Source organism: Schistocerca nitens, chromosome 8, assembly GCF_023898315.1.
Source record: "Schistocerca nitens isolate TAMUIC-IGC-003100 chromosome 8, iqSchNite1.1, whole genome shotgun sequence".
Lineage (NCBI taxonomy): Eukaryota > Metazoa > Arthropoda > Insecta > Orthoptera > Acrididae > Schistocerca > Schistocerca nitens.
Genome location: NC_064621.1, coordinates 418157769 through 418182503, shown reverse-complemented (window position 1 = coordinate 418182503; position 24735 = coordinate 418157769). Strand labels below are relative to the sequence as shown.

Genomic DNA, 24735 nt, shown 5'->3' with positions numbered 1-24735 from the left:
AGGACAACACACAACACCCAGCCATCACGAGGCAGAGAAAATCCCTGACCCCGCCGGGAATCGAACCCGGGAACCCGGGCGTGGGAAGCGAGAACGCTACCGCACGACGCTCTGAGCACTATGGGACTTACTTCTGAGGTAATCAGGCCCCTATAACTTAGAACTACTTAAACCTAACTAACCTAAGGACATCACAGACACCCATGCCTGAGGTAGGATTCGAACCTGCGACCGTAGCGGTCGCGCGGTTCCAGACTGTAGCGTCTAGAACCGCTCGGCCACGCCGGCCGGCTTTATTTTTTTTTTTTTTTTTCAGTCCAATTTCATTAGTGATTCTGTTACTACCACAGGTTGAAGTAAAAAATTATTTTCCTCCAAAATTTCTTGTAATGTTAGTTTTCATTTTTTTTCCTAGCAGCTCGTGAGAATTTTCTTTTGGAAAGTGCTCCATCATATTGTAGACTAAATATTGAGTTGCCCGAAATTTTTTTGAATTTTTACAAACATTTGAAATTATCACTATAAAAACAACTGGCAATGTTGAAGGCGGCGAGATGGCCTTGAAGCCCTATTTTAAAAAATTAGTTCAAATGGCTCTGAGCACTATGGGACTTAACTTCTGAACTCATCAGTCCCCTAGAACTTAGAACTACTTAAACCTAACTAACCTAAGGACATCACACACATCCACGCCCGAGGCAGGATTCGAACCTGCGACCGTAGCGGTCGCGCGGTTCCAGACTGTAGCGCCTAGAGCCGCTCGTCCACTCAGGCCGGCGAAGCCCTATTTTAGTGCTGGCCGCTCTAGTGAGTAGGTGGGTGTTGGCTATGCTACTGTGTGGTTTTAAATAGCTCGCTGTGAACAGAGATAAAGCTACAGAGAATGATGAACTTTGGAATATGATTTGGTAAAGATTAATTTCAGAAGTGAAGATTACCAGGTACAGTTGTTGCTGCACTACTCGATTGCGGGTAATTATGCGTTTGAATAACGGAAGCTTTTAGTAGGATTTTTTATTTATTGGTCTGGGTTATTTATATCATTGTTCAGACGAGAGTAAGTAAAGTTATCAATTCTCATGGCTCGCACTCAGAAGTTAGAGGTTTTTACCACTCCTTTGCCATTTTCATTAATTATTCACTTGGCCGGATAATATTTGTTATTTTTTGTGACGATGATTATAATAATTATACAATGATTTTCAGCTTTTGCAGTACAGTGTTTCAAAGGTTTGTTTCAATTTAATTATTTTGCAAGTTCATATTGCATCACCGTATTCTCATCGAAGAAGTTAATGTTTTCTGATTAGGTGCGTCACCGCTCTGAACTTTGCGCAGCACAGTAAGAATGAAACAAGAGACCTTTTTAAAATAGTTGCATGTCCTTGCATCTCCTTGCATTGCACTGCGCAAGTCCTTTCTTCCTTATTTAGCCTGCTTGGTGCTGCGCTGCATATTTTACGTTGATTACTTCGACCAGTACCAACTTCCCGTTACGACAGGTAAGCTATAAAAATTTGTTTTACAGTCACGTTAGTTGCATATTTACAGTTACCTTTGCTTTTCAAAATTATTATCAGATTCAGTTTAGGCAAGGATCAGTTCAGTTTTCATTTCATATACAGGCAGTTTTAGTTCACAGTGCGGTGTTATCTTTCCATATGCAGCTTTCAGTGTTTGAGATTTGTTTAGTCATAATGCTTACGTAAACTTAATAGACTTTTTGTAGAAATATTTTGGTGTATCATTCTTTCAAAATTGTTTTGGTAATTTTATGTGGCATTTTTATGTGTTAGCTTTGTGTGTTGAACTTGTAAGTCTGTGACGACAAGCATCTAGCACTGCTCCCTCCTGCACAACACGTAGTTTCATAGGACAGTCTACTGAGTTTACATTTTTGTTTTTCTAATTAATTTTTTGCGTTAATTAAAATACAGTTATGCAATTTCAGTTTTGGCGCCTAAGAGTTTCCGTAACTACACCACTTCCATTGTTTCGCATTTCACTCAGATACACTAGTTATAAAGAATAACAGTCCATGTTTAGTTCACAACAAATAACATATTTCTTTTCTTAATAAAAGATGCAATAAACTACCAGGCTCGATAACAGTACTAAACACGAACAACACGAGTGCACTCTGGCGGTCGTTTTATGTATCACAGAAAGTTGTAAGTGAAAACATTTGAAGTGTGATGCTGTCGAAATAAGTTAAAAGTTACATATAAAGATAAAGGACGATTCCAAAACACACTTTAGTGAGACATCTACTATAGCTTGCAGAAAAAGCTAACATGATTTTGTAAGGAGCAATAGAGAGTAAAAAAAGTAGTGACAGGAAAAGACTAGGATATGCAAAGGGTATAAAGACTATTGGATGTGGTAGTTCTATGGAGATGAAAACATTGGTGCAAGGTAAGAAAATGTGGAAGACAGCGTCGAAACAGTCTAAAGACTAATGGGGTTAAAAAAAATAGAGGCATATCGGCTTAAATTTTTCCACTTGTCATCTTCGACTGGAACACTAAGGTGGGAAATGATGCACCATGCACAGTCCACGACTCATCGCAACTGTGTCTTAAGTAGGACAACTGTACAGCTGGATTTAGATTTGAAATGAATCACCAACCAAATTATTATCGCTTTGGAGCTCGTGACGCTAATGTTAAACCCTACGGGGTGCTTCTGCGCACGTTGAGATCCGACCTTTGTACAAAACGAACATCTGCCGTGTTGTATTACGGACCTGTACGCGACGATTCAAGCCAGCTGCTGTGTATTATCGCAGGATGTCTGCAGACATGTGTCCAAGTGCATCGCGTGACGCACCTGCTGAGCTGTTTGCGAAACGGAAGAACAACATTACCTGCAGAGAACATCAGGTCATCAATGGCTATAATTGGTATCCAGCTCAGCTGCATTCTAAATATGGATGCTTTCTCTTGGCTAGAGGTAGATCCCCTCCTCTCCGTATGTCCCCCTCTCTCATACCCCTCTCGTCGCCGCCCCCATTCACTTTGTAAGAGGACGCACAAAAGAGAATGAAGTTATATACAGACTTTACAAGTCAGTTATCTCCACTCTTGATTATAATAAACTACACAAACCCACTGAGTGTAGATATACTAGGTGCGCTGGATAAGTAATGCAACATTTTTTTGTTTTCTAGCCAGTTTCGGTTACAAAAATGAAGAATCTGTTGTGATACGTCGTGGAATATTCCTGCTTTATCCCCTACTGTTTCATGAAGTTCCAATAGCTTGCGGCGTTGCACTTATCCTTCAAAATGGCGTTTGTAGCGAAGGCGCTCCCCAAGCAGAGCGTTTTAACTGAGCTTCTTTTGTCGGGCAACCAGAGCATCTCACAGTCATAGGTGCTTGCGAATGTCTACGGAGACGAGGTAATTAACAGATGCATGGTTAGTCGTTGGGCGAGGCGCCTGTCATCATCGCAGCAAAGTCGCGCAGACTTGTCCAATTTGCCGTTTGACGGCCGGCCGCACTCTGCTACGACTCCTGCACTGTTGGAACGTGCAGACACTCTCATTGGAGGTGATCGAGGGATCACTGTCAAACACCTCGCTGCCTCATACGAGTCCACCCACCCGAGAAGAGCTCACAAAACTTCGTTGGACTGTTCTTCTTCACCCACCCTACAGCCCAGATCTCGCATTTTCCGATTTCCATCTGTCTGACCTAATGAAGGAAGCAATCCGTGGGCAGCAGTACGTGGAAGGTTGGGAGGTTATTGATGCAACAAGACCTTGGCTCCGACGTCGATAGGTGGAGCGGTAACATGCGGACACACAGTCCCTCTCAGTAAGGTGGTGTAAGACGATATCCTGATGACAAATAGTATGACCCATCTGGAACGAAGTATCGTTCTCCATGGTCATTAGCATGGCTACATAAAACGACGGTCATATGTAAATTTTCTTCACATACGACACCAGTTCCCTGTGGTGTTTCTTCACTTTCCAAAAACTCTTGATTCACTCTCACACGACACCACATCCCTTACAGAAAATATGGTTTTATGGGGTATCTAGCTCTGCTGAGAATACTTTCAGTGAGACGTCTGGAGGTCTGTGGAGGAATGGCAGCCCATTCTTTGTCTAGAGCAGAAACCAAAGAAGGTAGTGATGTTGGAGGCTTGGGTCTGGAGTGAAGTTGACCTTATAACTCACTCCAAGGCCGTCCCATTAAGTTCAGATCGACACTATCGGCAAACCAGTCCATTGCTGGAAAGTTATTGTCCACAAACCATTGCCTCACATGTACAGGTTTTTAATAGGCTGCACTGTCATGCTGATACGATCATCGCCTCCGAATTGTTCCTCTGTTGTACCCAAAACACAATACTGTGAAAAGTGTACGTATCCCTCCGCATTTAGCGTTTTCTTAAGCGCAATAATGGGACCACACGCTAACCACGAAAACATCTCCATAACGCAATACCATCTACACCATACCTCAGTGTTGACTCTATACATGTTGACAGATTACCTCTCCAGGTATTCGCGAAATCCAAGCCCGTCCATCGGATTGCTACAGAGTACAGTGTGATTCGTCTCTGCAGATCACTCGTTTCCCGTCATCCACAGTACAGTGGCGTCGCTCTTTGCACCACCTCATGCTTCGCGTAACACTGACTACCGAAATGTGTGGCTTATGACGAGCTGCTCGACCACTGTACCCTATTCAGAAACAGATAAACAGCAGCTGACTTGGGAAGCTTTAGATGGGTTGAAATGTCCATTGCTTTTTCGTAATTTTGAAAGAGGAGTTTCATAATCCGCCGAGTGAGGAGTTGCGTTGGTTAGGACACTGGACTCGCACTTGAGGGCACACCAGTCCAAATATCGACTGGCTATCCAGATTTAGGTTTATAATGGCCTTCCTAAATTGATTATAGCTAATACTAGGACGGTTCTTTTCAAAAGGACACTCCCGGTATTATTTCACTCTTCTTAATTAATACGAGGAGTGCTTTGTATCTAATGGTCTAGCTATCAGCCGAGCTTTAAACCCTAAGCTTCTTTTGAAACTCACACTACAAGCTGAATATTGTCGCTGAAACATACTAGGCGTGTTTAAGCGTCGGAGACTTTTTACTGACGCGAGGTATTCTCCCGATGGCACTGAAAAAAAACAATAATAAGAGATAAAATTATAAACAGCCTACCAGTTGCAATGGATAAAGAATACTTTACCTAGGTTTCAACAAATTTAAATTTGTCTTCTTCAGAATACTGAATAATAAGAGAATTTCTACCAGCAGGTGGCACTTACCACATCTGTGAAATTATCGGGAAAAAAGGGACATCAATGAGGATCTCCTCATACGATTCAAAAGTCAATCGTTCTGCGCCTCAGGCCTGATACGCTGAAAGGCTTCATTGTTTAAACATTTTACGGAGTTGCCTGTTAACTCGCGAAGCCTTCCTGGGTTGAGGAGGGCCATCCGTGAGCCCTCTGGGGTAGAAGTGGTGTGCACAGAATCCCTCAGCCACAATATCTTTATTTTCCGTTACTTTATCTGTTTCCCATTTCAGTCTAAATAATACTTTCGGCAGCAATCATTCAGGGAACCATCTTAAAGTGAGCAAGTAGTAGGTCGAGACAGTTTGTAGCATGCACATGCTACGTGCTATGAATGAATAAATCACATGATCCGATACCTGACATCCACAATATCAGACATGTCGAACGATAAGCACTCATTTCTCTTTTGAGTCGCATTTCATTTGGCAACTTTGGTCTCATCTCCTGGTCGCTTCCAAACTCCGCGTCTTGACCCACTGTGGTGACCCGCAGCAAACCAGTCAGAAGACTGATGACACAAAAACGTTTGCGTCTGCAGTTTGCTGGCCAATAATTATTATTACGGACATACGCTGGACGTATCGTCATACAGGGAGAGATGGGGAAAATTGTCGAATGTGATCACTTTGTTGGTCTAGGTATGGGGAGACATACCGTTGCATCGCTGTGTTGTTTTCAACACGGTACACTCACCGGTCAATGACTGTGACACTGTGCCCCTTCCCCATGAGCGTCTTTTCAGGCCTGGCCCTGTCTTCATTTTTATGAATGATAATGCGCGACCGCATCGAACTGTGTAGGTGGAGGAGCTCTTGGAAACGTGAGGATATTCGGCAAATGGACTGACCCGCTTGCTCCCCCGACCGCAATCCCATCGAGCACTTGTGGCATACGTTGGGGAGACTTATTGCGGCACGTCAACATGCTGCAACGACTATATAGTGATGGGAACAACCGAGTTGATGGGAAACAATCGACACATTCGGTTGTATTTTGCGTAGAGGTTAAATTATTCATTCATTTTTTCGAGTGGAACCAGACTATGGCAACAGCCGAATGAAAACAGTTGATTCAGTCGGTGGTAGCTTTACGTGACGGTTGCATTATTTTTAGAGTGATATCAGTCTGTGGGAGCAACAGAATGACAACAATCGATACAGTCCCTTGTAATTTTGCGTATTGAGAAGCAATTTGTGTAGTCCTCCTGTCGGTTCTACCAGTCAGTCGAAATGTGACCTTTCATGCTGTTTCTCCACACTCGTCTCGGCGAATTTTGGACTGGTTAACCATCCTGACTTGACTTAGTTCCTGTCGTTCCCTCTGGAACATAGGGATGTGACGAAATTCCTCCACCTGGTACGGTTTCTAGCAAGCCTCTTCACTTCACTTCAGATTTTCCCATCCCTGCAGCTTCTCTCTCGATCGTCCTTTTCCACTTCTGTTTGGGACGACCAAGTTCTCTAGCTCCTTGAGGGTTCCAATCCAACGCCTCCCCTTCAACAGATCCATCTAGTTTCCTCAACGTATGCCCAATCAAGTTCAATTTTATTTCCTTGCTTTGTATATTGATTGGTTGCTGATTTGTCTCCCTCCAGAGGTCTTCATTTGTCATTATATCTGGCCATCTCACATTTAAAATATGCCATATTTTGCAAGTGTATCCCACACGACTCTTCGATTGGCAGAGTCGAAAGCCTTTTCAAAGTCAATGAAGGCAAGGTAGAGGGTGTGTTGCCACTCCGCACTTTGTTCCAGAATAATTCTGATAGTATTGATAAGGTTCACACAGCTTCGATGCTTTCTAAAACCCGCATGCTCTCTCCTCAGTTGTGCTTCCACAGAATCCTTAATGCGGTTTAAAATGATCCTCGAAAGTACCTTATACGGTACTGACAATATCGTAATGCCCCACCAGTTGTTGCAGTTAGTAACTGCTCCTCTTTCCGTTGTTGTTGTTGTTGTTGTTTTTGTTGTCTTCAGTCCTGAGACTGGTTTGATGCAACTTTCCATGCTACTCTATCCTGTGCAAGCTTCTTCATCTCCCAGTACTTACTGCAACCTACATCCTTCTGAATCTGCTTAGTGTATTCATCTCTTGGTCTCCCTCTACGATTTTTACCCTCCACGCTGCCCTCCAATGCTAAATTTGTGATCCCTTGATGCCTCAGAACATGTCCTACCAACCGGTCCCTTCTTCTTGTCAAGCTGTGCCACAAACTCCTCTTCTCCACAATTCTTTCTATTCAATACCTCCTCATTAGTTATGTGATCTACCCATCTAATCTTCAGCGTTCTTCTGTAGCACGACATTTCGAAAGCTTCTATTCTCTTCTTGTCCAAACTATTTATCGTCCATGTTTCACTTCCATACATGACTACACTCCATACAAATACTTTCAGAAACGACACCCTGATACTTAAATCTATACTCAAATGGCTCTGAGCACTATGGGACTTAACTGCTGTGGTCATCAGTCCCCTAGAACTTAGAACTACTTAAACCTAACTAACATAAGGACAGCACACACATCCATGCCCGAGGTAGAATTCGAACCTGCGACCGCAGCGGTCACGCGGTTCCAGACTGTAGCGCCTAGATCCGCACGGCCACTCCAGCCGGCAATCTATACTCGATGTTAACAAATTTCTCTTCTTCAGAAACGCTTTCCTTGCCATTGCCAATCTACATTTTATATCCTATCTACTTCGACCATCATCAGTTATTTTGCTCCCCAAATAGCAAAACTCCTTTACTACTTTAAGTGTCTCATTTCCTAATCTGATTCCCGCAGCATCACCCAACTTAATTCGACTACATTCCATTATCCTCGTTTTGCTTTTGTTGATGTTCGTCTTATATCCTCCTTTCAAGACACTGTCCATTCCGTTCAACTGCTCTTCCAAGTCCTTTGCTGTCTCTGACAGAATTACAATGTCATCGGCGAACCTCAACGTTTTTATTTCTTCTCCATGGACTTTAATACCTACTCCGAAATTTTCTTTTGTTTCCTTTACTGCTTGCTCAATATACAGATTGAATAATATCGGGGACAGGCTACAACCCTGTCTTACTCCCTTCCCAACCGCTGCTTCCCTTTCATGCCCCTCGACTCTTATAGCTGCCATCTGGTTTCTGTACAAATTGTAAATAGCCTTTCGCTCCCTGCATTTTACCCCTGCCACCTTTAGAATTTGAAAGAGAGTATTCCAGTCAATATTGTCAAAAGCTTTCTCTAAGTCTACAAATGCTAGAAACGTAGGTTTGCCTTTCCTTAATCTTTCTTCTAAAATAAGTCTTAAGGTCAGTATTGCCTCACGTGTTCCAATATTTCTACGGAATCCAAACTGATCTTCCCCGAGGTCGGCTTCTACCAGTTTTTCCATTCGTCTGTAAAGAATTCGCGTTAGTATTTTGCAGCTGTGACTTATTAAACTGATAGTTCGGTAATTTTCACATCTGTCAACACCCGCTTTCTTTGGGATTGGAATTATTATATTCTTCTTGAAGTCTGAGGGTATTTCGCCTGTCTCATACATCTTGTTCACCAGATGGTAGAGTTTACTCAGGACTAGCTCTCCCAAGGTCGTCAGTAGTTCTAATGGAATGTTGTCTACTCCCGGGGCCCCGTTTCGACTCAGGTCTTTCAGTGCTCTGTCAAACTCTACATGGAGTATCGTATCTCCCATTTCATCTTCATCTACATCCTCTTCCATTCCATAATATTATCCTCAAGTACATCACCCTTGTATAGACCCTCTATATACTCCTTCCACCTTTCTGCTTTCCCTTCTTTGCTTAAAACTGGGTTTCCATCTCTTTGGGTATTTTCACGAGAATACTTCGTTTCTAATCTGTTGGCAGTTTCTCCTCTCTTTGTATCTTCTCTCAGAGGATGTACAATACCTCGACAGTGGTGTCCAACTCGGTTTTCAGCATCTCAGACGTTATATTATTTGGTCCTGGTGCCTTCCCATTCTGGATCTGCTTCAGCGCTATCCGAATTTCTGCTTTCGTGGGTGCATTTACACCAGTGCTGGGACGAGGATCATTGTATTCCGTTTGTTCTTGTTCTTCTACCTCACCTCCATGGGCCGGCCGAAGTGGCCGTGCGGTTAAAGGCGCTGCAGTCTGGAACCGCTAGACCGCTACGGTCGCAGGTTCGAATCCTGCCTCGGGCAAGGATGTTTGTGATGTCCTTTGGTTAGTTAGGTTTAACTAGTTCTAAGTTCTAGGGGACTAATGACCTCAGCAGTTGAGTCCCATAGTGCTCAGAGCCATTTGAACCATTTTCACCTCCATGGTCTCTATTTAGAACTTTGTTAAAGTGTTCTTTCCAACTACGTGATTGATCTTCATGTGTAATTAGTATCTCACCTTTCTTATTCCTTTCTGGTCGGTTCCTCTGGAAGCTTTTCTCTGAGAGCATCTTAGTGATATCATATAGTTCTTTTACATCCCTCTCCGGGCTGCCTGTTCTGCTCTATCCATATCCTGTGGTCTCTGCTCACACTCCTTTTCACTTCCTTATCTGCTGCTCTATAATCAATTTGTGCCTGTGCTTATTGTTGTATGGTTCTACTCCGGTTTACTCTTCCCTTGGCCTAATTTCTATGGGTGATCTTCCTCCAGGTATGTTCGGATAGCCAATCTCCCCGTAGGCGATTTTTAAGGCCAAGTTGTCTCTCACTCACTTGCACAAAAGTATTCTTAACTTCTGTCCACATTTTCTCCATATTCTTATCCTCAGTCATCACCAGTTCCAGCGCCTGGAATCTATTCCGAAGTTACAGTTGGAACCTCTCAGCTATCTGTGGATCTTTCAGTTCACCTACGTCGAATCTTCTATTCCTCGTCTCGAATTTCTTTCTGGAAGCCACAGTCTTCATTCGGAAACTGGCAGTAACAAGATGGTGGTCGCTACTTGCGTCTGCTCCTCTTCTATTCCGCACATGTTCCAGGCTCCTCCTGAACTTCATGGATACTGCGATATGGTCAGTTTGATTTTCTGTAATATGATCAGGGGATACCCATGTTATCTTATGATATATCCGATGAGGAAACGAGGTCCGATCCTAGCAACTGGTGACAAACATTTTTCGAGAAAAAATACTTCTGAAAGTATTGTTTAAGAAGCAAGTGATTAAGTTGCAGAACAGCCTGTAGCGCAGTAGTTGCTCATTTGTTTTGTTTTGAAAGCAACCGTCCGTTCATTTAGTAAGACAGTCAGGCTCCAGCTCTCGGCTAATACACGTCTACAGAGCGTAAGGTTAAGTGTTTCTTTTCCTCTGTGTTTTTCACGTAGTGTAGTTACTAAATTTCTTGCCCGTTCCTCTGTTTAAGTGGTTTAATTTCGCGTGTTTGTAAATATAAATTAATTCAGTCTGTAGTGCAATAGTTTCTCACTAAAAAGCCAGTTACATAGCTCATTAAAGCATCAGCGTCCATTGGTCACACTTCATGAGGGTAGCAAGTTGCATATCTAGGATTGTCTGCTTTTATAGCTCAGTTCTTCAGTTAGTCATGCAAGAGTGGCTAGGATGTGTGCATGCTGTGTGCGGACGCAGGAGTAGCTAGCAGCAGTTCGCGAACAGCTGAACGCGCTGTTGGTTACGGTCAGTCAGCTTGAGGCTGCACCCTCGGGGTGTAGCGGTGGCGGAGAAACTGACGCGTCGCATGTGACACCTCAAGTGTCGCTTGTTATGCCCACGGGTTCTGCTTCCGAGCACCGCCTACTGCATCTGAAGCAGTTGATCCGCCCTCACAGCAGGGTGAATGGCGGGTGGTTACGCGTCCTTCAGCAGGGTCCGAGCAGGAAAAGAGGGAGGGGTTTACTAGTTGCTGGGAGCTCCAATGTTAGGCGCGTTATGGAGCCCCTTAGCCAGATAGCGTTCAGGGCTGGAAAGAAAGCCAACGTCGATATGTCTGCCAGACGCCTCATCCGAGGTGTGGAGGCGGCCTGGACTGCGGCCATCGAGCGTGCAGGTTGCAATCGTCTGCATGTTGTGGCACACGTCGGCACCAACGGCGCCTGTTGCATGGGTTCTGAGGCGGTCCTCAGTTCGTACAGGCGGCTGGCGGAAGTTCGTGTGAGTGGCTCGAAGACTTGCTAAGTTACAAAACGCGGTATGTTGTCCTGACAGTGGGTGTTCGTGAGAGACAAGGGTTTCGTCAGGAGTACCCTCGGCAAGTGTGATAGGACTGCTGTTGTTCTCTATATATGTAAATGATTTGGCGGACAGGGTGGGCAGCAATATGCGTTTGTTTGCTGATGATGCCATGGTTACGGTAAAGTGTCGAAGTTGAGTGGCTGTAGGAAAATACAAAGCGACTTGACAAAATTTCCAGTTGGTGTGATAAATGGCAGCTAGCCCTAAATGTCGAAAAATGTAAGTTAATACGGATTAGTAGGAAGATCAAACCAGTAATGTTCGGATACAGTATTACTAGTGTCCTGCTTCACAGTGTCAAGTCATTTAAATATCTGGGCGTAACGTTGGAAAGCGATATGAGGTGGAACGAGCAAATGAGAACTGTGGTAGGGATGGCGAACGGTCGACTGCGGTTTATTGGGAAAATTTTAGGAAAGAATGGTTCACCTGTAAAGGCGACAGCATATAGGACGCTGGTGCATCTGTTGTTGAGAACTGCTCGAGTGTTTAGAATTCGTACTTGGTCGGATTGAAGGAGACACGAAGCAATTCAGAGGCGGGCTGCTAGATTTATTACCGGTAGGTTCGACCAACATGTAAGTATTACGGAGGTGCTTCGGGAACTCAAATGGGAATCCCTGGAGGGAAGGGGGCGTTCTTTTCGAGGAAAACTATTGAGAAAATTTAGAGAACCAGCTTTTGAAACTGAGTGCCGAACGATTCTGCTGCAGCGCTTGAGGACCACGAAGATAGGATACGAGAAATTAGGGCTCATACCGAGGCCTATAGACAGCCGTTTTTCCCTCGCTCTACTTGCGAGTTGAACAGAAAAGGAAATAAGTAATGGTACAGGGTAGCCTCCGCCACGCACGGTGACTTGCGGAGTGTCGATACATATGTAGATGACATCGGAAAAATTGTGTCCTATCTGCTTTCTGTTCACGTCACATCACCATTTACCGAAAGACACTTAATCGGTTTGGGTGCAAGCTGTCGGGAAAAAAACATATAGCTTCAATGTATCTAACAAGGGGAAGGCCTCAGACACGGCCAACCGATTCGGCTCAGATTTGGTAGGTCGCTCGTGTACAACCTAAAACGAAGGAATCTAAGATATTTTTGGTCAACACCGCCGCGTTTTTTGAGAAAATCACCCCTAAAGGTTATGACGAGCAACCGACTCAAAATTGGCGGGATCGATAGGTAATTTTAAATAGAGCATGTTTCATCATCAGGTATGGGGTCGGAAAACGCAATCTTTTCCAGAAATCGAGGTAAGAAACCTTTACAACTGCCGCTTCTGTACCCACATGGTAAACGCTTTTTCGCTGATAGCACCCCGGCGGGGTCAGGAATTTCTTCTGCCTAGAGATGACTGGGTCAAGTGAGTCTTTGAAGGCCCCTGCGCATCTCTTGTTCTCCGTTTGTATGCTCCAAATAACTTTGAGTTTGGACGGTTATGAATCAAATGACAGAACTGCCATTCTAGTTAAGACACTCAATTATATATACGTTTGTGTTTTGGTTCTATGTCTCTGTCTGGACTAAAGAGGCTATTTTTCATTTACTATTTTTGTTCTATTTTGTAAGCTTACAAATGGCAATATATTGAAATGTGTTCTTCAGTCTATTGTAGGATACAATTCATGTTGAAACAGTTCCAGCACTTCATTATTTTGTTTTTGTGCTTATGTACATACATGGTTGTTTTAATAAAGGAAAAAGAAAATAGCACCGATAGCGCAACGGCTGAGGTAACTGGCTGGGAATGGGAGAACCCGGGTTCAAATCGTGAAGAAACCGCCCGGGTGTTTTTCTTTTCGTTTGTATTTTTCCATATCTCAATTGATAGAGATAGGAGGGTTAATAAGGTAAGTAAATCAATAAGGAATGATGATAATAAGGTAGGCAAATAAATTTCTCAAACCTCTTGGGAAAGTAAACAACTAAAATGATACTCCAGGTCACTTTACAATGGCTCTTCCAGTCACTGTTACGTGTCCTCACTATTCTTCGAACAAATAGATGGATGGTACTTGTCATATAAACATTCGAAACAAATATAACCAAGGACATCTAATGAATGCAATCTTTCGACAGCTACACTGTTCCTTCCGAAGAGTTGGCGGAAAACAGACATGGTTTACATTTAAAAATACGTCTTTCTCGGCAATTAATTTTGATGCGTACCACGCATACGATATCACTGCCTGAAAAACCGGTGCTGAAAGTTGGTTATGAATTGTGCTGTGAATAGTTATTGCACCCGTGCGGTTGTGCAATTCCCGCTGGGTTTCCAGAAGCACACTGCAATTCTGAAGCCTGGAAATAAAGTTTTAAACCTGGCGATAGAAATAAACATCACACGGTTGGCATACAGGTGTGCAGTTTGGCGGTATTACTTTTACTGTGCACGTCGGCTGACCCTCGCCATCTATAAACATTGTGTCATATACTGTAGTATTAATTTGTCCACTCCAGGAACCCAATATTAGATAAAACTTGGTATCAGAAACGTATGGTTTTAAAACATTCTCAAGAAATGTTCTGTAAATCGCATTCGTCAGTTTCCCGGATCTAGAGCAGGTAATGTAAACATTTTTCAACGAGTCGGTTAAACGATTGACCTCTTCTATAACCCGAGGACCAAATGAAACATTCGTTTCTTGTAAACACAGGAAAACCTTAGGCAACACTTATCCAGAGGCTGTGATGGCATATTTCGCCGTATACGAATGTGTTATTTTGTTTTTACTACTAACTGCGACAAGGATTTTTTCTCCCTTATGCGATGGCGTGCGTCGAGTGTTCACCCGATACTCGCATCCTGTTTGATCGCTGTTGATCACGTAATCACGATTAAAACCGGTCATAAGTGACGCCATTTGCGTGCTGAAAAGAGCCGCCACTTTCTGTATATCTATTATATTTTGTACCTGCTTGTGAGAGACGTATTTAGTGACGTGCCGTTGACGAATTTTATACTCCGATTTGAAATTTCTTGCCCAAGATAATGACGCAGAAAACGTAAAATCCTTGTTGGCCGTATACTGAAGCGCTGCATCTGCAGCCCACTCCTGAAGTATTCTCGTTGTTACATTCTCGTTACGACAACCAGATTCGACAAATCTGTCGTATATCCACTTATTTATCGCCTGGTATTTGTCGTATCTTGTTCCTCCTTTAACGAAATCACTATCCCACAATTTCAAGTCGTTCTTCCTTTTCAGGGCTGTTGTTGCTCCATTCTTTTGTAGTGTTTGTAAGTTCCAATTTGGATGATTCCTGGCTAGCGCTACCGCCTTTACTTTTACTTCGAGGGGTATAGCGCCGTAGTTCAGTCGTTTAGTAACCGGTTCGTAATACTCATCGGGAACAGATGAAGCACATATTCCCAGTGACGTGGAGATTTCCAAAGTGTTATGACCATTTTGCGATTCACTAGAGGGGATATCTTCCACTGAATCACCTTCTGCTTCGTCTTCATGGTATAGTACTTCAGTATCAGCAAAAGTCATTTCGTTCGTCAGCTCCAAAAATCGCTCGACGATAGCCGCTCCTATCAATCTGGAATGCCGAGAAACAGAGCTGCCTGCTTCCGGTAGTGCATTGATAATGCATCTGTCTTGCAACACTTTTACAAACCAAAACACAGCGTCGGTAACTTCCCGCTTGCCATCGTCTGTGACAGGCTCCCAAGTATATATTACAGGGCTAGTCGAAGAGTGTACATCCTCCATTATTCAGATTAAGAAACTGAAAGATATGACACAACAAGCAATAACTAGTTACTACGGCATAAGCAGATGAGCTAATTACTACAAACTACATACAGTACTCGTTATATGTTACTTGCGGAAGAACACTGTATTCATTCACAAAACGTATTTCATTCGGCGCATTAACGATGGAAAAATAATCACTATATGTATCCACGAGGTTCGCGGCAGCCTAATAACGGAAAACAACTCTTTCCGATTGACTTCTATAAGGCTCGTGCTGGACACCTTCACTCTTCCAGGTCCACAACTATGATATGACGAAGAGGCAACAGGGACAACATAACTCTCCCCGCGTGCATTCCGTCCCGTGCCTCGTTGTAAACAAGCGTCGCGCAGTTGGCTATCTGTGATCCCTCGTGAAGAATTCGCAGCACTCTTATTCGGAGTTGCTTTCATCTGACAAGGCTTAAAAGTTTAATACTTCACTAACTCACGGCGTTTGGGAAATTAGTTTGCCTACCTTATTATTAACATTCCTTATTGATTTACTTACCTTATTAACCCTCCTAACCCTATCGATTGAGATATGGAAAAATACAAACGAAAATAATAACTTCCGCGAGGTTTTTTCGAGATTCGAATCAGGGTTTTCCGATTCCCAGCCAGTTAGCTTGGCCGTTGCGCTATCGGCGCTGTTGACGAAAAGCGTTTCCCATGAGGGTACAGAAGCGATAGTTGTAAAAGTTTCTTTCCTCAATTTCTGGAAAAGTTTGCATTTGCGGACCCCATACCTGATGATGAAAAATGCTCTATTTACAATTATCCATCGATCCCTCCAATTTTGAGTCGACTGCTCGTCATAACCTTTAGGGGTGATTTTCTCAAAATTGCGGGGGTGACCCAAAATATCTTAGATTCCTTCGTTTTAGGTTGTACACAAGGGACCTGCAAAATTTGAGCCGAATCGGTTGGCCGTGTCTGAGGCCTTCCCCTCGTAAGTTGTAAAAGTAATTGTTCATTTACGTAGCACTAGCTATATTTATGTAGCACTAGTTTTTAGACTTTTAAAACAAACTAAAGTTTGATAGTTAACGTCAGAAGTACGAAAAATTCGTATTTAAGTAAACAAATATATGAATTTTCCAAATACTTTATTTGTAGAAGCACGCTTTTCATTTACCTCTCTTTGAAATAAAATACGTTTTTTGTCTCTAAAAAAGTTGGCAACGCTAGTCATGGCTGAAATACAAGTCTGAATAAGCGCTTAAGTGAAATCACTCATGTCTGGAGGCTGAGTGAAACTTTCGTATTACTGACGAAACTGCCAGAGATTCGTCAGTAGCCTACCGAAAGAAAAATCAGTCGACTGACCAACCAAATGTTAAGACCAGTCGTTGTCCCATCACTACCAACGACCGTCCGGCAGATGTCAACCGCACTGGTGGGACATAGACCGCTCCAACACAAGAACTTCGTAGCAACCTTGTGGCCAGCATGAGAGCACGATGCGAGCATGCACTGCAGTCCGTCGTGACCACGCACCAAACAGTGATACATCATGCGGAAGTTGCTGTCGTCATTAAGTTTCGCGCATCAGTTTTTTGCATATTCATCCACCAATGTCTTAGGGGTAATATTTTATTTACGTCATAGAGAAATTCTTGAATATAAATAGTCATTTTTACAGAAAAACCATCTTCTATTTTTTTCATGACTTTCTCTACATCAAAATAGGTGTTTCTTGAAAAAAAAAAAGAAGGCATTATATTTCAAATTTCTCATTTGCTGTTCGGATCACTATTACTAAATACCGTGTACGGGAAGTTTCGATAGTTTATTGTATTAGTACACTGACCTGAGAAAACAGCTCCTGTTAACCTCTGGCGCTCGTGCTCGGGGAACCACTTTGCAAAAAGGACGTGCATTGCTGGTATCACGACGCCCTGCAACATGAACACAGAAGTTACCTTACCATGAAATGGGACAAATTCTCGTGACACACACAGGAACAGTGTTCATGTGTGGACGTAGTTTCGTCTGGAAACCAAGCAACTCGCTGCATAAGATATAGAAATTTAAACGCTGCCGGAAGTTAGCTCCCGGACTTCCAAGTGTTTCGCACAAGTAGGAACAGTGATATCTTGGAATATTTTCCAATGCTACTGTAATCCTCGCCATTAAAATTGCAACACATTGAAGACGAAATGGAAGAAAAGTCAAATTGGCATCAAGTAGACGCTTTGTGGTTGGCTTTAAAGAATGTAATGGATATAAGTGCAGATATTTCTATTCGTGACTGACAAGGGAACCTCCCCATCGCACCCCCCTCAGACTTAGTCACAAGTTGGCACAGTGTATAGGCCTTGAAAAACTGAACACAGATCACTCGAGAAAACAGGAAGAAGTTGTGTGGAACTATGAAAAAAATAAGCAAAATATACAAACTGAGTAGTCCATGCGCAAGATAGGCAACACCACGGCGCTCCTGAGCTCAGGCTATCCTTGATGTTGCCAATCTTGCGCATGGACTACTCAGTTTGTATATTTTGCTTATTTTTTCATAGTTCCACACTACTTCTTCCTGTTTTCTCGATTGATCTGTGTTCAGTTTTTCAAGGCCTATCCACTGTGCCAACTTATAACTAAATCTGAGGGGGGTGGGGGAATTGCGATGGGGATGTTCCCTTGTGAGTAAAATCTGCTTAACAACATTACATCAGTATTCACGTCATTAGCAGACTAATAATTATAGCCGTTACAAGTCGTATGTTTTTAGCATAGTTAGTACAGTAATCCAATGTACGTTTGTTTTTATGAAAGCATGACAAACCGTCTGATGATGAAAAAATGAAGTGTGAACAGTTCAAAACCGGGAACGGTACTTTTTCAACAACTAAAAAAAAAAAGTAGCTCGTTGCTGTACACCATCAACAATTTTCCAGTCAAATATCACGCGATCTGGTAGTGGGACAAATCGAATCTCAAAGGGGCGAAAAAATTGTGAGGGAATTTTCAGTTCCGGCATTTGCCAAACAACCAACGGCAGGCTCGCGAAATACTTGGTCCGACTGCGCAATTGGAGCAATCTTAATTTATTTCAAACGTTGTAGAAATGGCAGAGAAAGCAGATAAAAATGAGACGGATGAAATGATATTGCGAGAAGATTTTGACAGAGCACTGAGGGACCTAAGTCGCAAAAGGGGACACTGCGATGACCACATTCCTTCAGAATCATAGACGCCCTTGGGGGAAATACTATGAGGAAATTATTCTGCCTGGTACACAAGTTATATGACAGGAGAAATACCGTCACACAGCAAGAACAATGTAAGACATCAAACACCAGGGAAAGCAGGTGGTGACAGTGCCGAATATTACCTAACCATCATTATAATAATTCATCTTTGCTAAATGATGACAGACCTGGAAGCTGATCTCGCGGATGTTTGGTTGCATTCTGAAGAAATGTAGGACTCAAATGGTTCAAATGGCTCTAAGCACTATGGGACTTAACATCTGAGGTCATCGGTCCCCTAGACTTAGAACTACTTAAGCCTAAGTAACCTAAGGACATCACACACATCCACGCCCAAGGCAGGATTCGAACCTGCGACCGTAGTAGCAGCACGGTTGCAGACAGAAGCGCCTAGAAGCGCTCGGTCACAACGGCCGGCGAAATGTAGGAACACACTAGGAAATGCTACGGACTATGTTGAAAATTAGGTGGACTGATAAGGTAAGAAACATGGAGATTCAGCGCAGAATCTGAGAAGAAAGGAATATATGGAAAACTCTCACAAGAAGATGGAACAGAATGGTAGGACATCTATTAAGACATCAGGGAATAGCTTCCATAGGACTAGAGGGAGTTGCAGAGGGTAAAAACTGTAGAGGAAGACAGAGTTTGGAATATACCGAGCAAATAATTGAGGAGGTAGAAGACTGATGACTATGTGCATAAAAAAAATCTAAACTGTGTGGTCAAGAGCCCAGGACATGAGTAGCAGGCGATGTCGTTCTGTTAGCAACGGCACTCGCGTCGGTCGTCTGCTGCCCTAGTCCATAACACCAAATTTCGCCTCACTGTCCTACCTGATACGTTCGTCGTACGTTCCACAGTGATTTCTGCGGTTTATAGCTTGTTCACGCGATACTACCACCATCTGTATAGGCGCGTACCGCTATCCTATGACTTTTGTCACCTCATTGTATATTTCTGTTTATGTACGCTGCACATTTTTACGCTACAAATAAGTAAGCGAATGATTGTGAAATACTTACTGAAGCTATTCCGACGATAATACGAGAAACCATGAATACGACAGGTCCACCGTACGCGCAAACCGGTCCAAGAATGGTGAAGACCCCCGCGATGAGGAGTCCTAGCCCGTAAACCCAGCGGGCGCTGAACCGTGCCGCTGCGTACCCACCGAGTATGTTGGTCGCTGCGTAGCCGTAGTAGTACGACGACAGGATGTACCCCTGTATCTCGTCGTCCCAGTCAAATTCACCTTCCTGGAACATGAGAGAAACAACTGCTATTCTAAGATACGTGCATCCGCAAAATCTCTCCGCAGCGGTGAGCTCCACGTGTGTCGCCTTGCGGAGCGCGTGAGGTTGACAGCACATTGATGTCGCTGTATAAGCTAGGGGCCGGCATTCACTGCTAGTGGCTGCGGTTTTGTTGGGTGATGGGATTCAACATCATTAAAATTAAAACAATGAAATTAATTACAATTAATTCCAGTGTACTCACCAATATTACAGTAGGTGCTGTAAATTTTTTCCTACTTCTTGAAGATACAGTTCAGTACCTTTACATTTACTTGCGAACGCTTTTACCAATATTTCACGTGTAGTCGAATGCAGGTAATCAATTATCGCTGTCTTCAGTTCATCTATTGCCTCTGAGTTATTTTGATACACAAATACTCTAGCCCCACAATAAAGGAAATGTTCTGGAGGAGACAGATCAGGTGAGTGCGGGGGCCAGAGACCTTCTTGATTGTTCCGTCACCAAAAATTTCAGTTAAAAGCCGAAGGGACTGGTGTGCTGTACGATCGGTAGCGTTGTCTCGTTGGAAAAATGAATGATTGATCTCATTTTCATTAAGCAGGGCAATAAATGGATAAATTATCTCCGAACAATAGACGTCGGAAGCGACGGTAGTATCGAAAAAGATCGGCCGTATCATTCACACTCGAGTTATGTCATCACACACTTCGATTTTTCTCTGTGTGCAATGGCGTTTCTCTTAAGGCACGTGAATTTTCTGATGACCAAATTCGTGTATTTTGGGAATTAATGTAGCCAGATAGGTGAAATCAAGCCTCATCAGAGAAAAAGGTTCGACCAAAAACACCAACCCCATTTCGGTTAACAAATAGCTGAAACCATTCACAATACGCTATTCGTTTCGTATGGTCCGTACAATGTAATTGTTGCAATCAGTAATTTCATCAGGACACATCCCCAGTTGTTTGGTTGTGGCCTTTATGTGCTGTCGTACGAGAGACTTTAGCCTCTTGAGATAATCTCCTCATTGATTTTGTTGGACTTCACAACATAATGTCGAAAATGTTGAGTCTCCATCCTGTCAAAATTGTGGGCCTCCAGTTCAAGATGCGTCATGAACTGAACTTGTTGTCTAGAATTAGCGAATTAAATAACTTCATTGTCACGATGTGGGCACTTCAAAGTAAGAAAACGCAATCTAAATTTCCACCTCACATGCTCCGTAAAGTTTCCTCCTGCACGGAGAACCTCTTCCAATAAAAACGCTCTCTCTACAGTACTAAGCATTGTCACTACCTTCAGCTTGCACATGAAGTAGACAGTAACACAACTAACAGCTGCAAAGCACTCACACCACCACTACCCTCACCCTACTATTGCGGGTCCATGGAACAAGTGCAGGCGAGACTTGAATGTGCTGCCAAGGCGAGACATGCGAGGGTCGCCGCTGTGGAGAGGCTTTGAGGACGCACTGTATTAGGTTCCTTATTTTTGAGAATTGTCTGATGTTTAAACACGTTCTACAGTGAATAGGGGAGGCTGTTAATGTGGTAGTTGAATAGGAAACTAAATTCGGGATACCGGAGACCGCTTCTACACTGATGGCCATTAAAATCGTAACAGTATGAAGCGACATGCAACGAAAGTCAAACTGGCATCAACTTTATTACATGCTTGATTTGAAAATGAGTGTCACTTCAGCAGAATGGCACAAAATAGGTAGGACAAAGTTCAAGAACATCGCACGGTATGATTTAGATGGGTATGTGCCAAGCAAAATTCTGAGGGTTATTTTAGAAAGGTGCCGTGAAAGCAAGAAGACCTTCACTGCAGATTTAATGGTAGCGAAAGCCTCACAGACAGACGAAAACTGAAGGAGGGCTAAGCGTGAAGCATTCAACTAATTAGAAAATAAAACTTTTTCTACAGACATAAGAGAAAATCTTTAGAAATTTTGATCTTATGTCAAATCAGTAAAGGGATCGAAGCCATCTGTCCAGACTCTGTCATCATAATGGCATTGAACCAGAGAGTGACATGAAAAGCCGAAATACGAAACGCTTTTTTCCGGACTGTTTCACAGAGAAAGATCGCGCTGTAATTTCTCCCATAAATCGTCGCACGAAACTATAAAACGACAGCTATCGAAGTGCTCAAGAGACAGAAAAGCAACTGAAGTCTCTCAACAGAGGCCACTGAACCTGACAGGATATCAAATCTATTCTACACAGTGTATGCGAAAGAGCTTGCCCCTCTTCTCATAGCAGTGTGCCGTAAGTCTTTCGAGGAGTGAAGTGTTCCTAATGACTGAAAAAGAGCACACGTCATTCCCGTTTTCAAGAAGGGCTGTCGAACAGACGCACGAAACTAAAGGCCTAAATCTCTGAAGCTGGTCTTATGTAGAATTCTGTAACATGTTTTACGCTCGTGTATTATGACATTTCTCAAGACCAAATACATCCTATGAAGGAATCAACATGGAATTCCTACAGCAGCGGCCGTATGAATTCCAGCTTGCTCTATTCGTCCAGGAGACCCAGAAAGCAGTAGATGCAGGCGTTCAGGTAGATGCCGTGTTCATTGACTCTCGGAAGGCATTCGATACAGTTCCATACAGCCGCCAAATAAACAGCATACGAGTGTACTGGAAACCAGGCCAACTGTGTGACTGGACAGAAGAATTTATAGCAAACAAAAATGGCCTGTTATTTTCAACAAAGAGAAGTCTTCAGACGTAAAAGCAACTTTGGATGTGACTCAGAGGAGTGTTATAGGACCATTAGTTTTCAAATTGGTTCAAATGGCTCTGAGCACTATGGGACTTAACATTTATGGTCATCAGTCCCCTAGAACTTAGAACTAGTTAAACCTAACTAACCTAAGGACATCACACAACACCATTAGTTTTCACAAAGGGAACAAATGACTTAGTAGATAAGGTCGGAAGTTCGATGGGGTTTTTAGTGGATGCTGCTGTTGTATGCAGAGAAGTCTGGAAGGAAGAAAACCGTAGCGAAATGCAGGTAAACTTGTAGACGATTGAAACTTGTACAGGGGCTGACAATTTGCCCTCATCACAAACAAATGTAACGTTTGCGAATACGTAGACAGAAAGACCATTTACTGTAAGGTGAAAACTACAGACAATCAGAAGAAACATTTATTTTCATGAAATATCTAGTAGTATGCATAAGGAGCGATATGAAGTGGAACGACTACATAAAATTAACTCCTGGTAAGGCAATTCCCACACTGAGATTTATAGGAGGATTCTCAGGAAATAATATAGTCTGTTAACAAAGCGAGTAGCTTACAAAACACTAGTTCGACCAATACGTGAATTTTGCTTGTTAGTAGCACTGACAAATACGTTCTCAATTATTTGCTGGATGTATCCTAATCTATGTCTTCCTATACAGTTTCTGCCCTCCACATCTCCCTCTAGCACCACGGACATCATTCTCTGATGTCTTAACAGGTGTCCTATCATCATGTCCGGTCTCCGTGTCAGTGTTTTCAACGTATTTCTTTCCTCTCCGATTCTGCGCAGAACCTCCTTATTCCTTACCTAATGAGTCCACCTAATTTTCAACATTCATTTGTAGCACTGCATCTCAAATGCTTCGATTCTCTTCTGTTCTGGTTTTCCCACAGCCCATGTTTCACTACTGTACAATGCTGCGCTGCAAACGTACTTTCTCAGAAATTTCTTCCTCAAGTTAAGGCCTATGTTTGATAGTAGTAGACTTCTCTTGGTCAAGAAAGCCCTGTTTGCCACTGCTGGTCTACTTTTCATGTTCTCCTTGCTCAGTCCGTCATTAGTTATTTTGCTACCTAGGTAGCACAATTCCTTAGCTTCATCTACTTCGTGACTGTCAATCCTGATGCTAAATTTCTTGCTGTTCTCATTTCTGCTGCTTCGCATCACTTTCGTCTTTCTTCGATTTACTCGTTATTTCAATCACTCCTTGTTCGATACATGATTGAACAGCAGGGGTGGAAGACTACCTCCCTGTCTTAGACCGTTTTTAATCCGAGCACTTCGTTCTTGGTCCTCCGCTCTTATTGTTCCTTCTTGCTTCGTGTACACATTGTACATTAGGCGTCTTTCCCTGTAGCTTACCTTTATTTTTCTGATGATTTCGAACATCTTGCACCATTTTACATTGTCGAATGCTTTTTTCAGGTCGACAAATCGAATAAACATGTCTTGATTTTTCTCCAGTCTTGCTTTCACTATCAACCGGAACATGAGAACCATCTCTCTGCTGCATATACCTTTATAAAGCCAAACTGATCTTCATCTAATAGATCCTAAATTTTCTTTTCCATTCTTCTGTATATTATTCTTGTTTCGTTACAGGTTCGTTCAGTAAGCGTCACGGAGATTCCCAGCTAACTCCAGTGGCAGCCACTGCTAGAGAGGCATCCTGCATCAAGGTGCCATTTGCGAATGAAATCCCGAGTGCGTACGTTCCTAGAGAGTCAATCAATATATTTATTTCACCTTTGTATATCTCGTGAAAAGACCATGAAGATAAAATTACAGAGATTCGAGCCCACAGAGAGGCTCACCAGCAATCGTTTTCCCCGTGAACCATACGCGACTGAATAGAAAAAAAGGGAGGGGGGGGGGAGTGACACTGATACAGAAAGTACTCTCCACCGCACACCGTAAAGTGGCTTCGGAATATAGACGTAGATGTAGAGTAACGCCAAATACAATATGAGTAGATGCAAGGAGTAGCAACGAATTTATTACACAGAATTTGTATTTCAATGTTACTGTTTTTGAGAAATTTGTTTTATGCTTCACATAAGTTTAGGTGCATATGACGGAATTCGGTAGGGGTAAAATTGCCCGTATGGAGAATGTAGTTTAGTTTTATACGATATAGCTGCTCGCTTTGGTCGCACGCCCACGATTGACAGGCCAATATGGGATCGATGAGTTCAAGAAGGCTATACTCAACGCCATACAGATTTTCAACAGCCCAACTTGACTAGCGCCCGAGAGGACAG

At 42.9% G+C, this 24735-nt stretch overlaps 1 protein-coding gene across 1 annotated transcript in view; it reads right to left on the bottom strand.

Annotated features, from left to right (window-relative positions):
• Positions 1–24735, bottom strand: part of LOC126199271 (sialin-like) — a 113160-nt gene that overhangs the window by 64889 nt on the left and 23536 nt on the right. The window contains exons 3-4 of the mRNA XM_049936079.1: positions 19479–19712; positions 17052–17139 (exon numbers count right to left, since the gene is read on the bottom strand). Of these exons, the coding sequence (XP_049792036.1) occupies positions 17052–17139; positions 19479–19712 (322 nt within the window). The remainder of the gene's footprint in view (positions 1–17051; positions 17140–19478; positions 19713–24735) is intronic.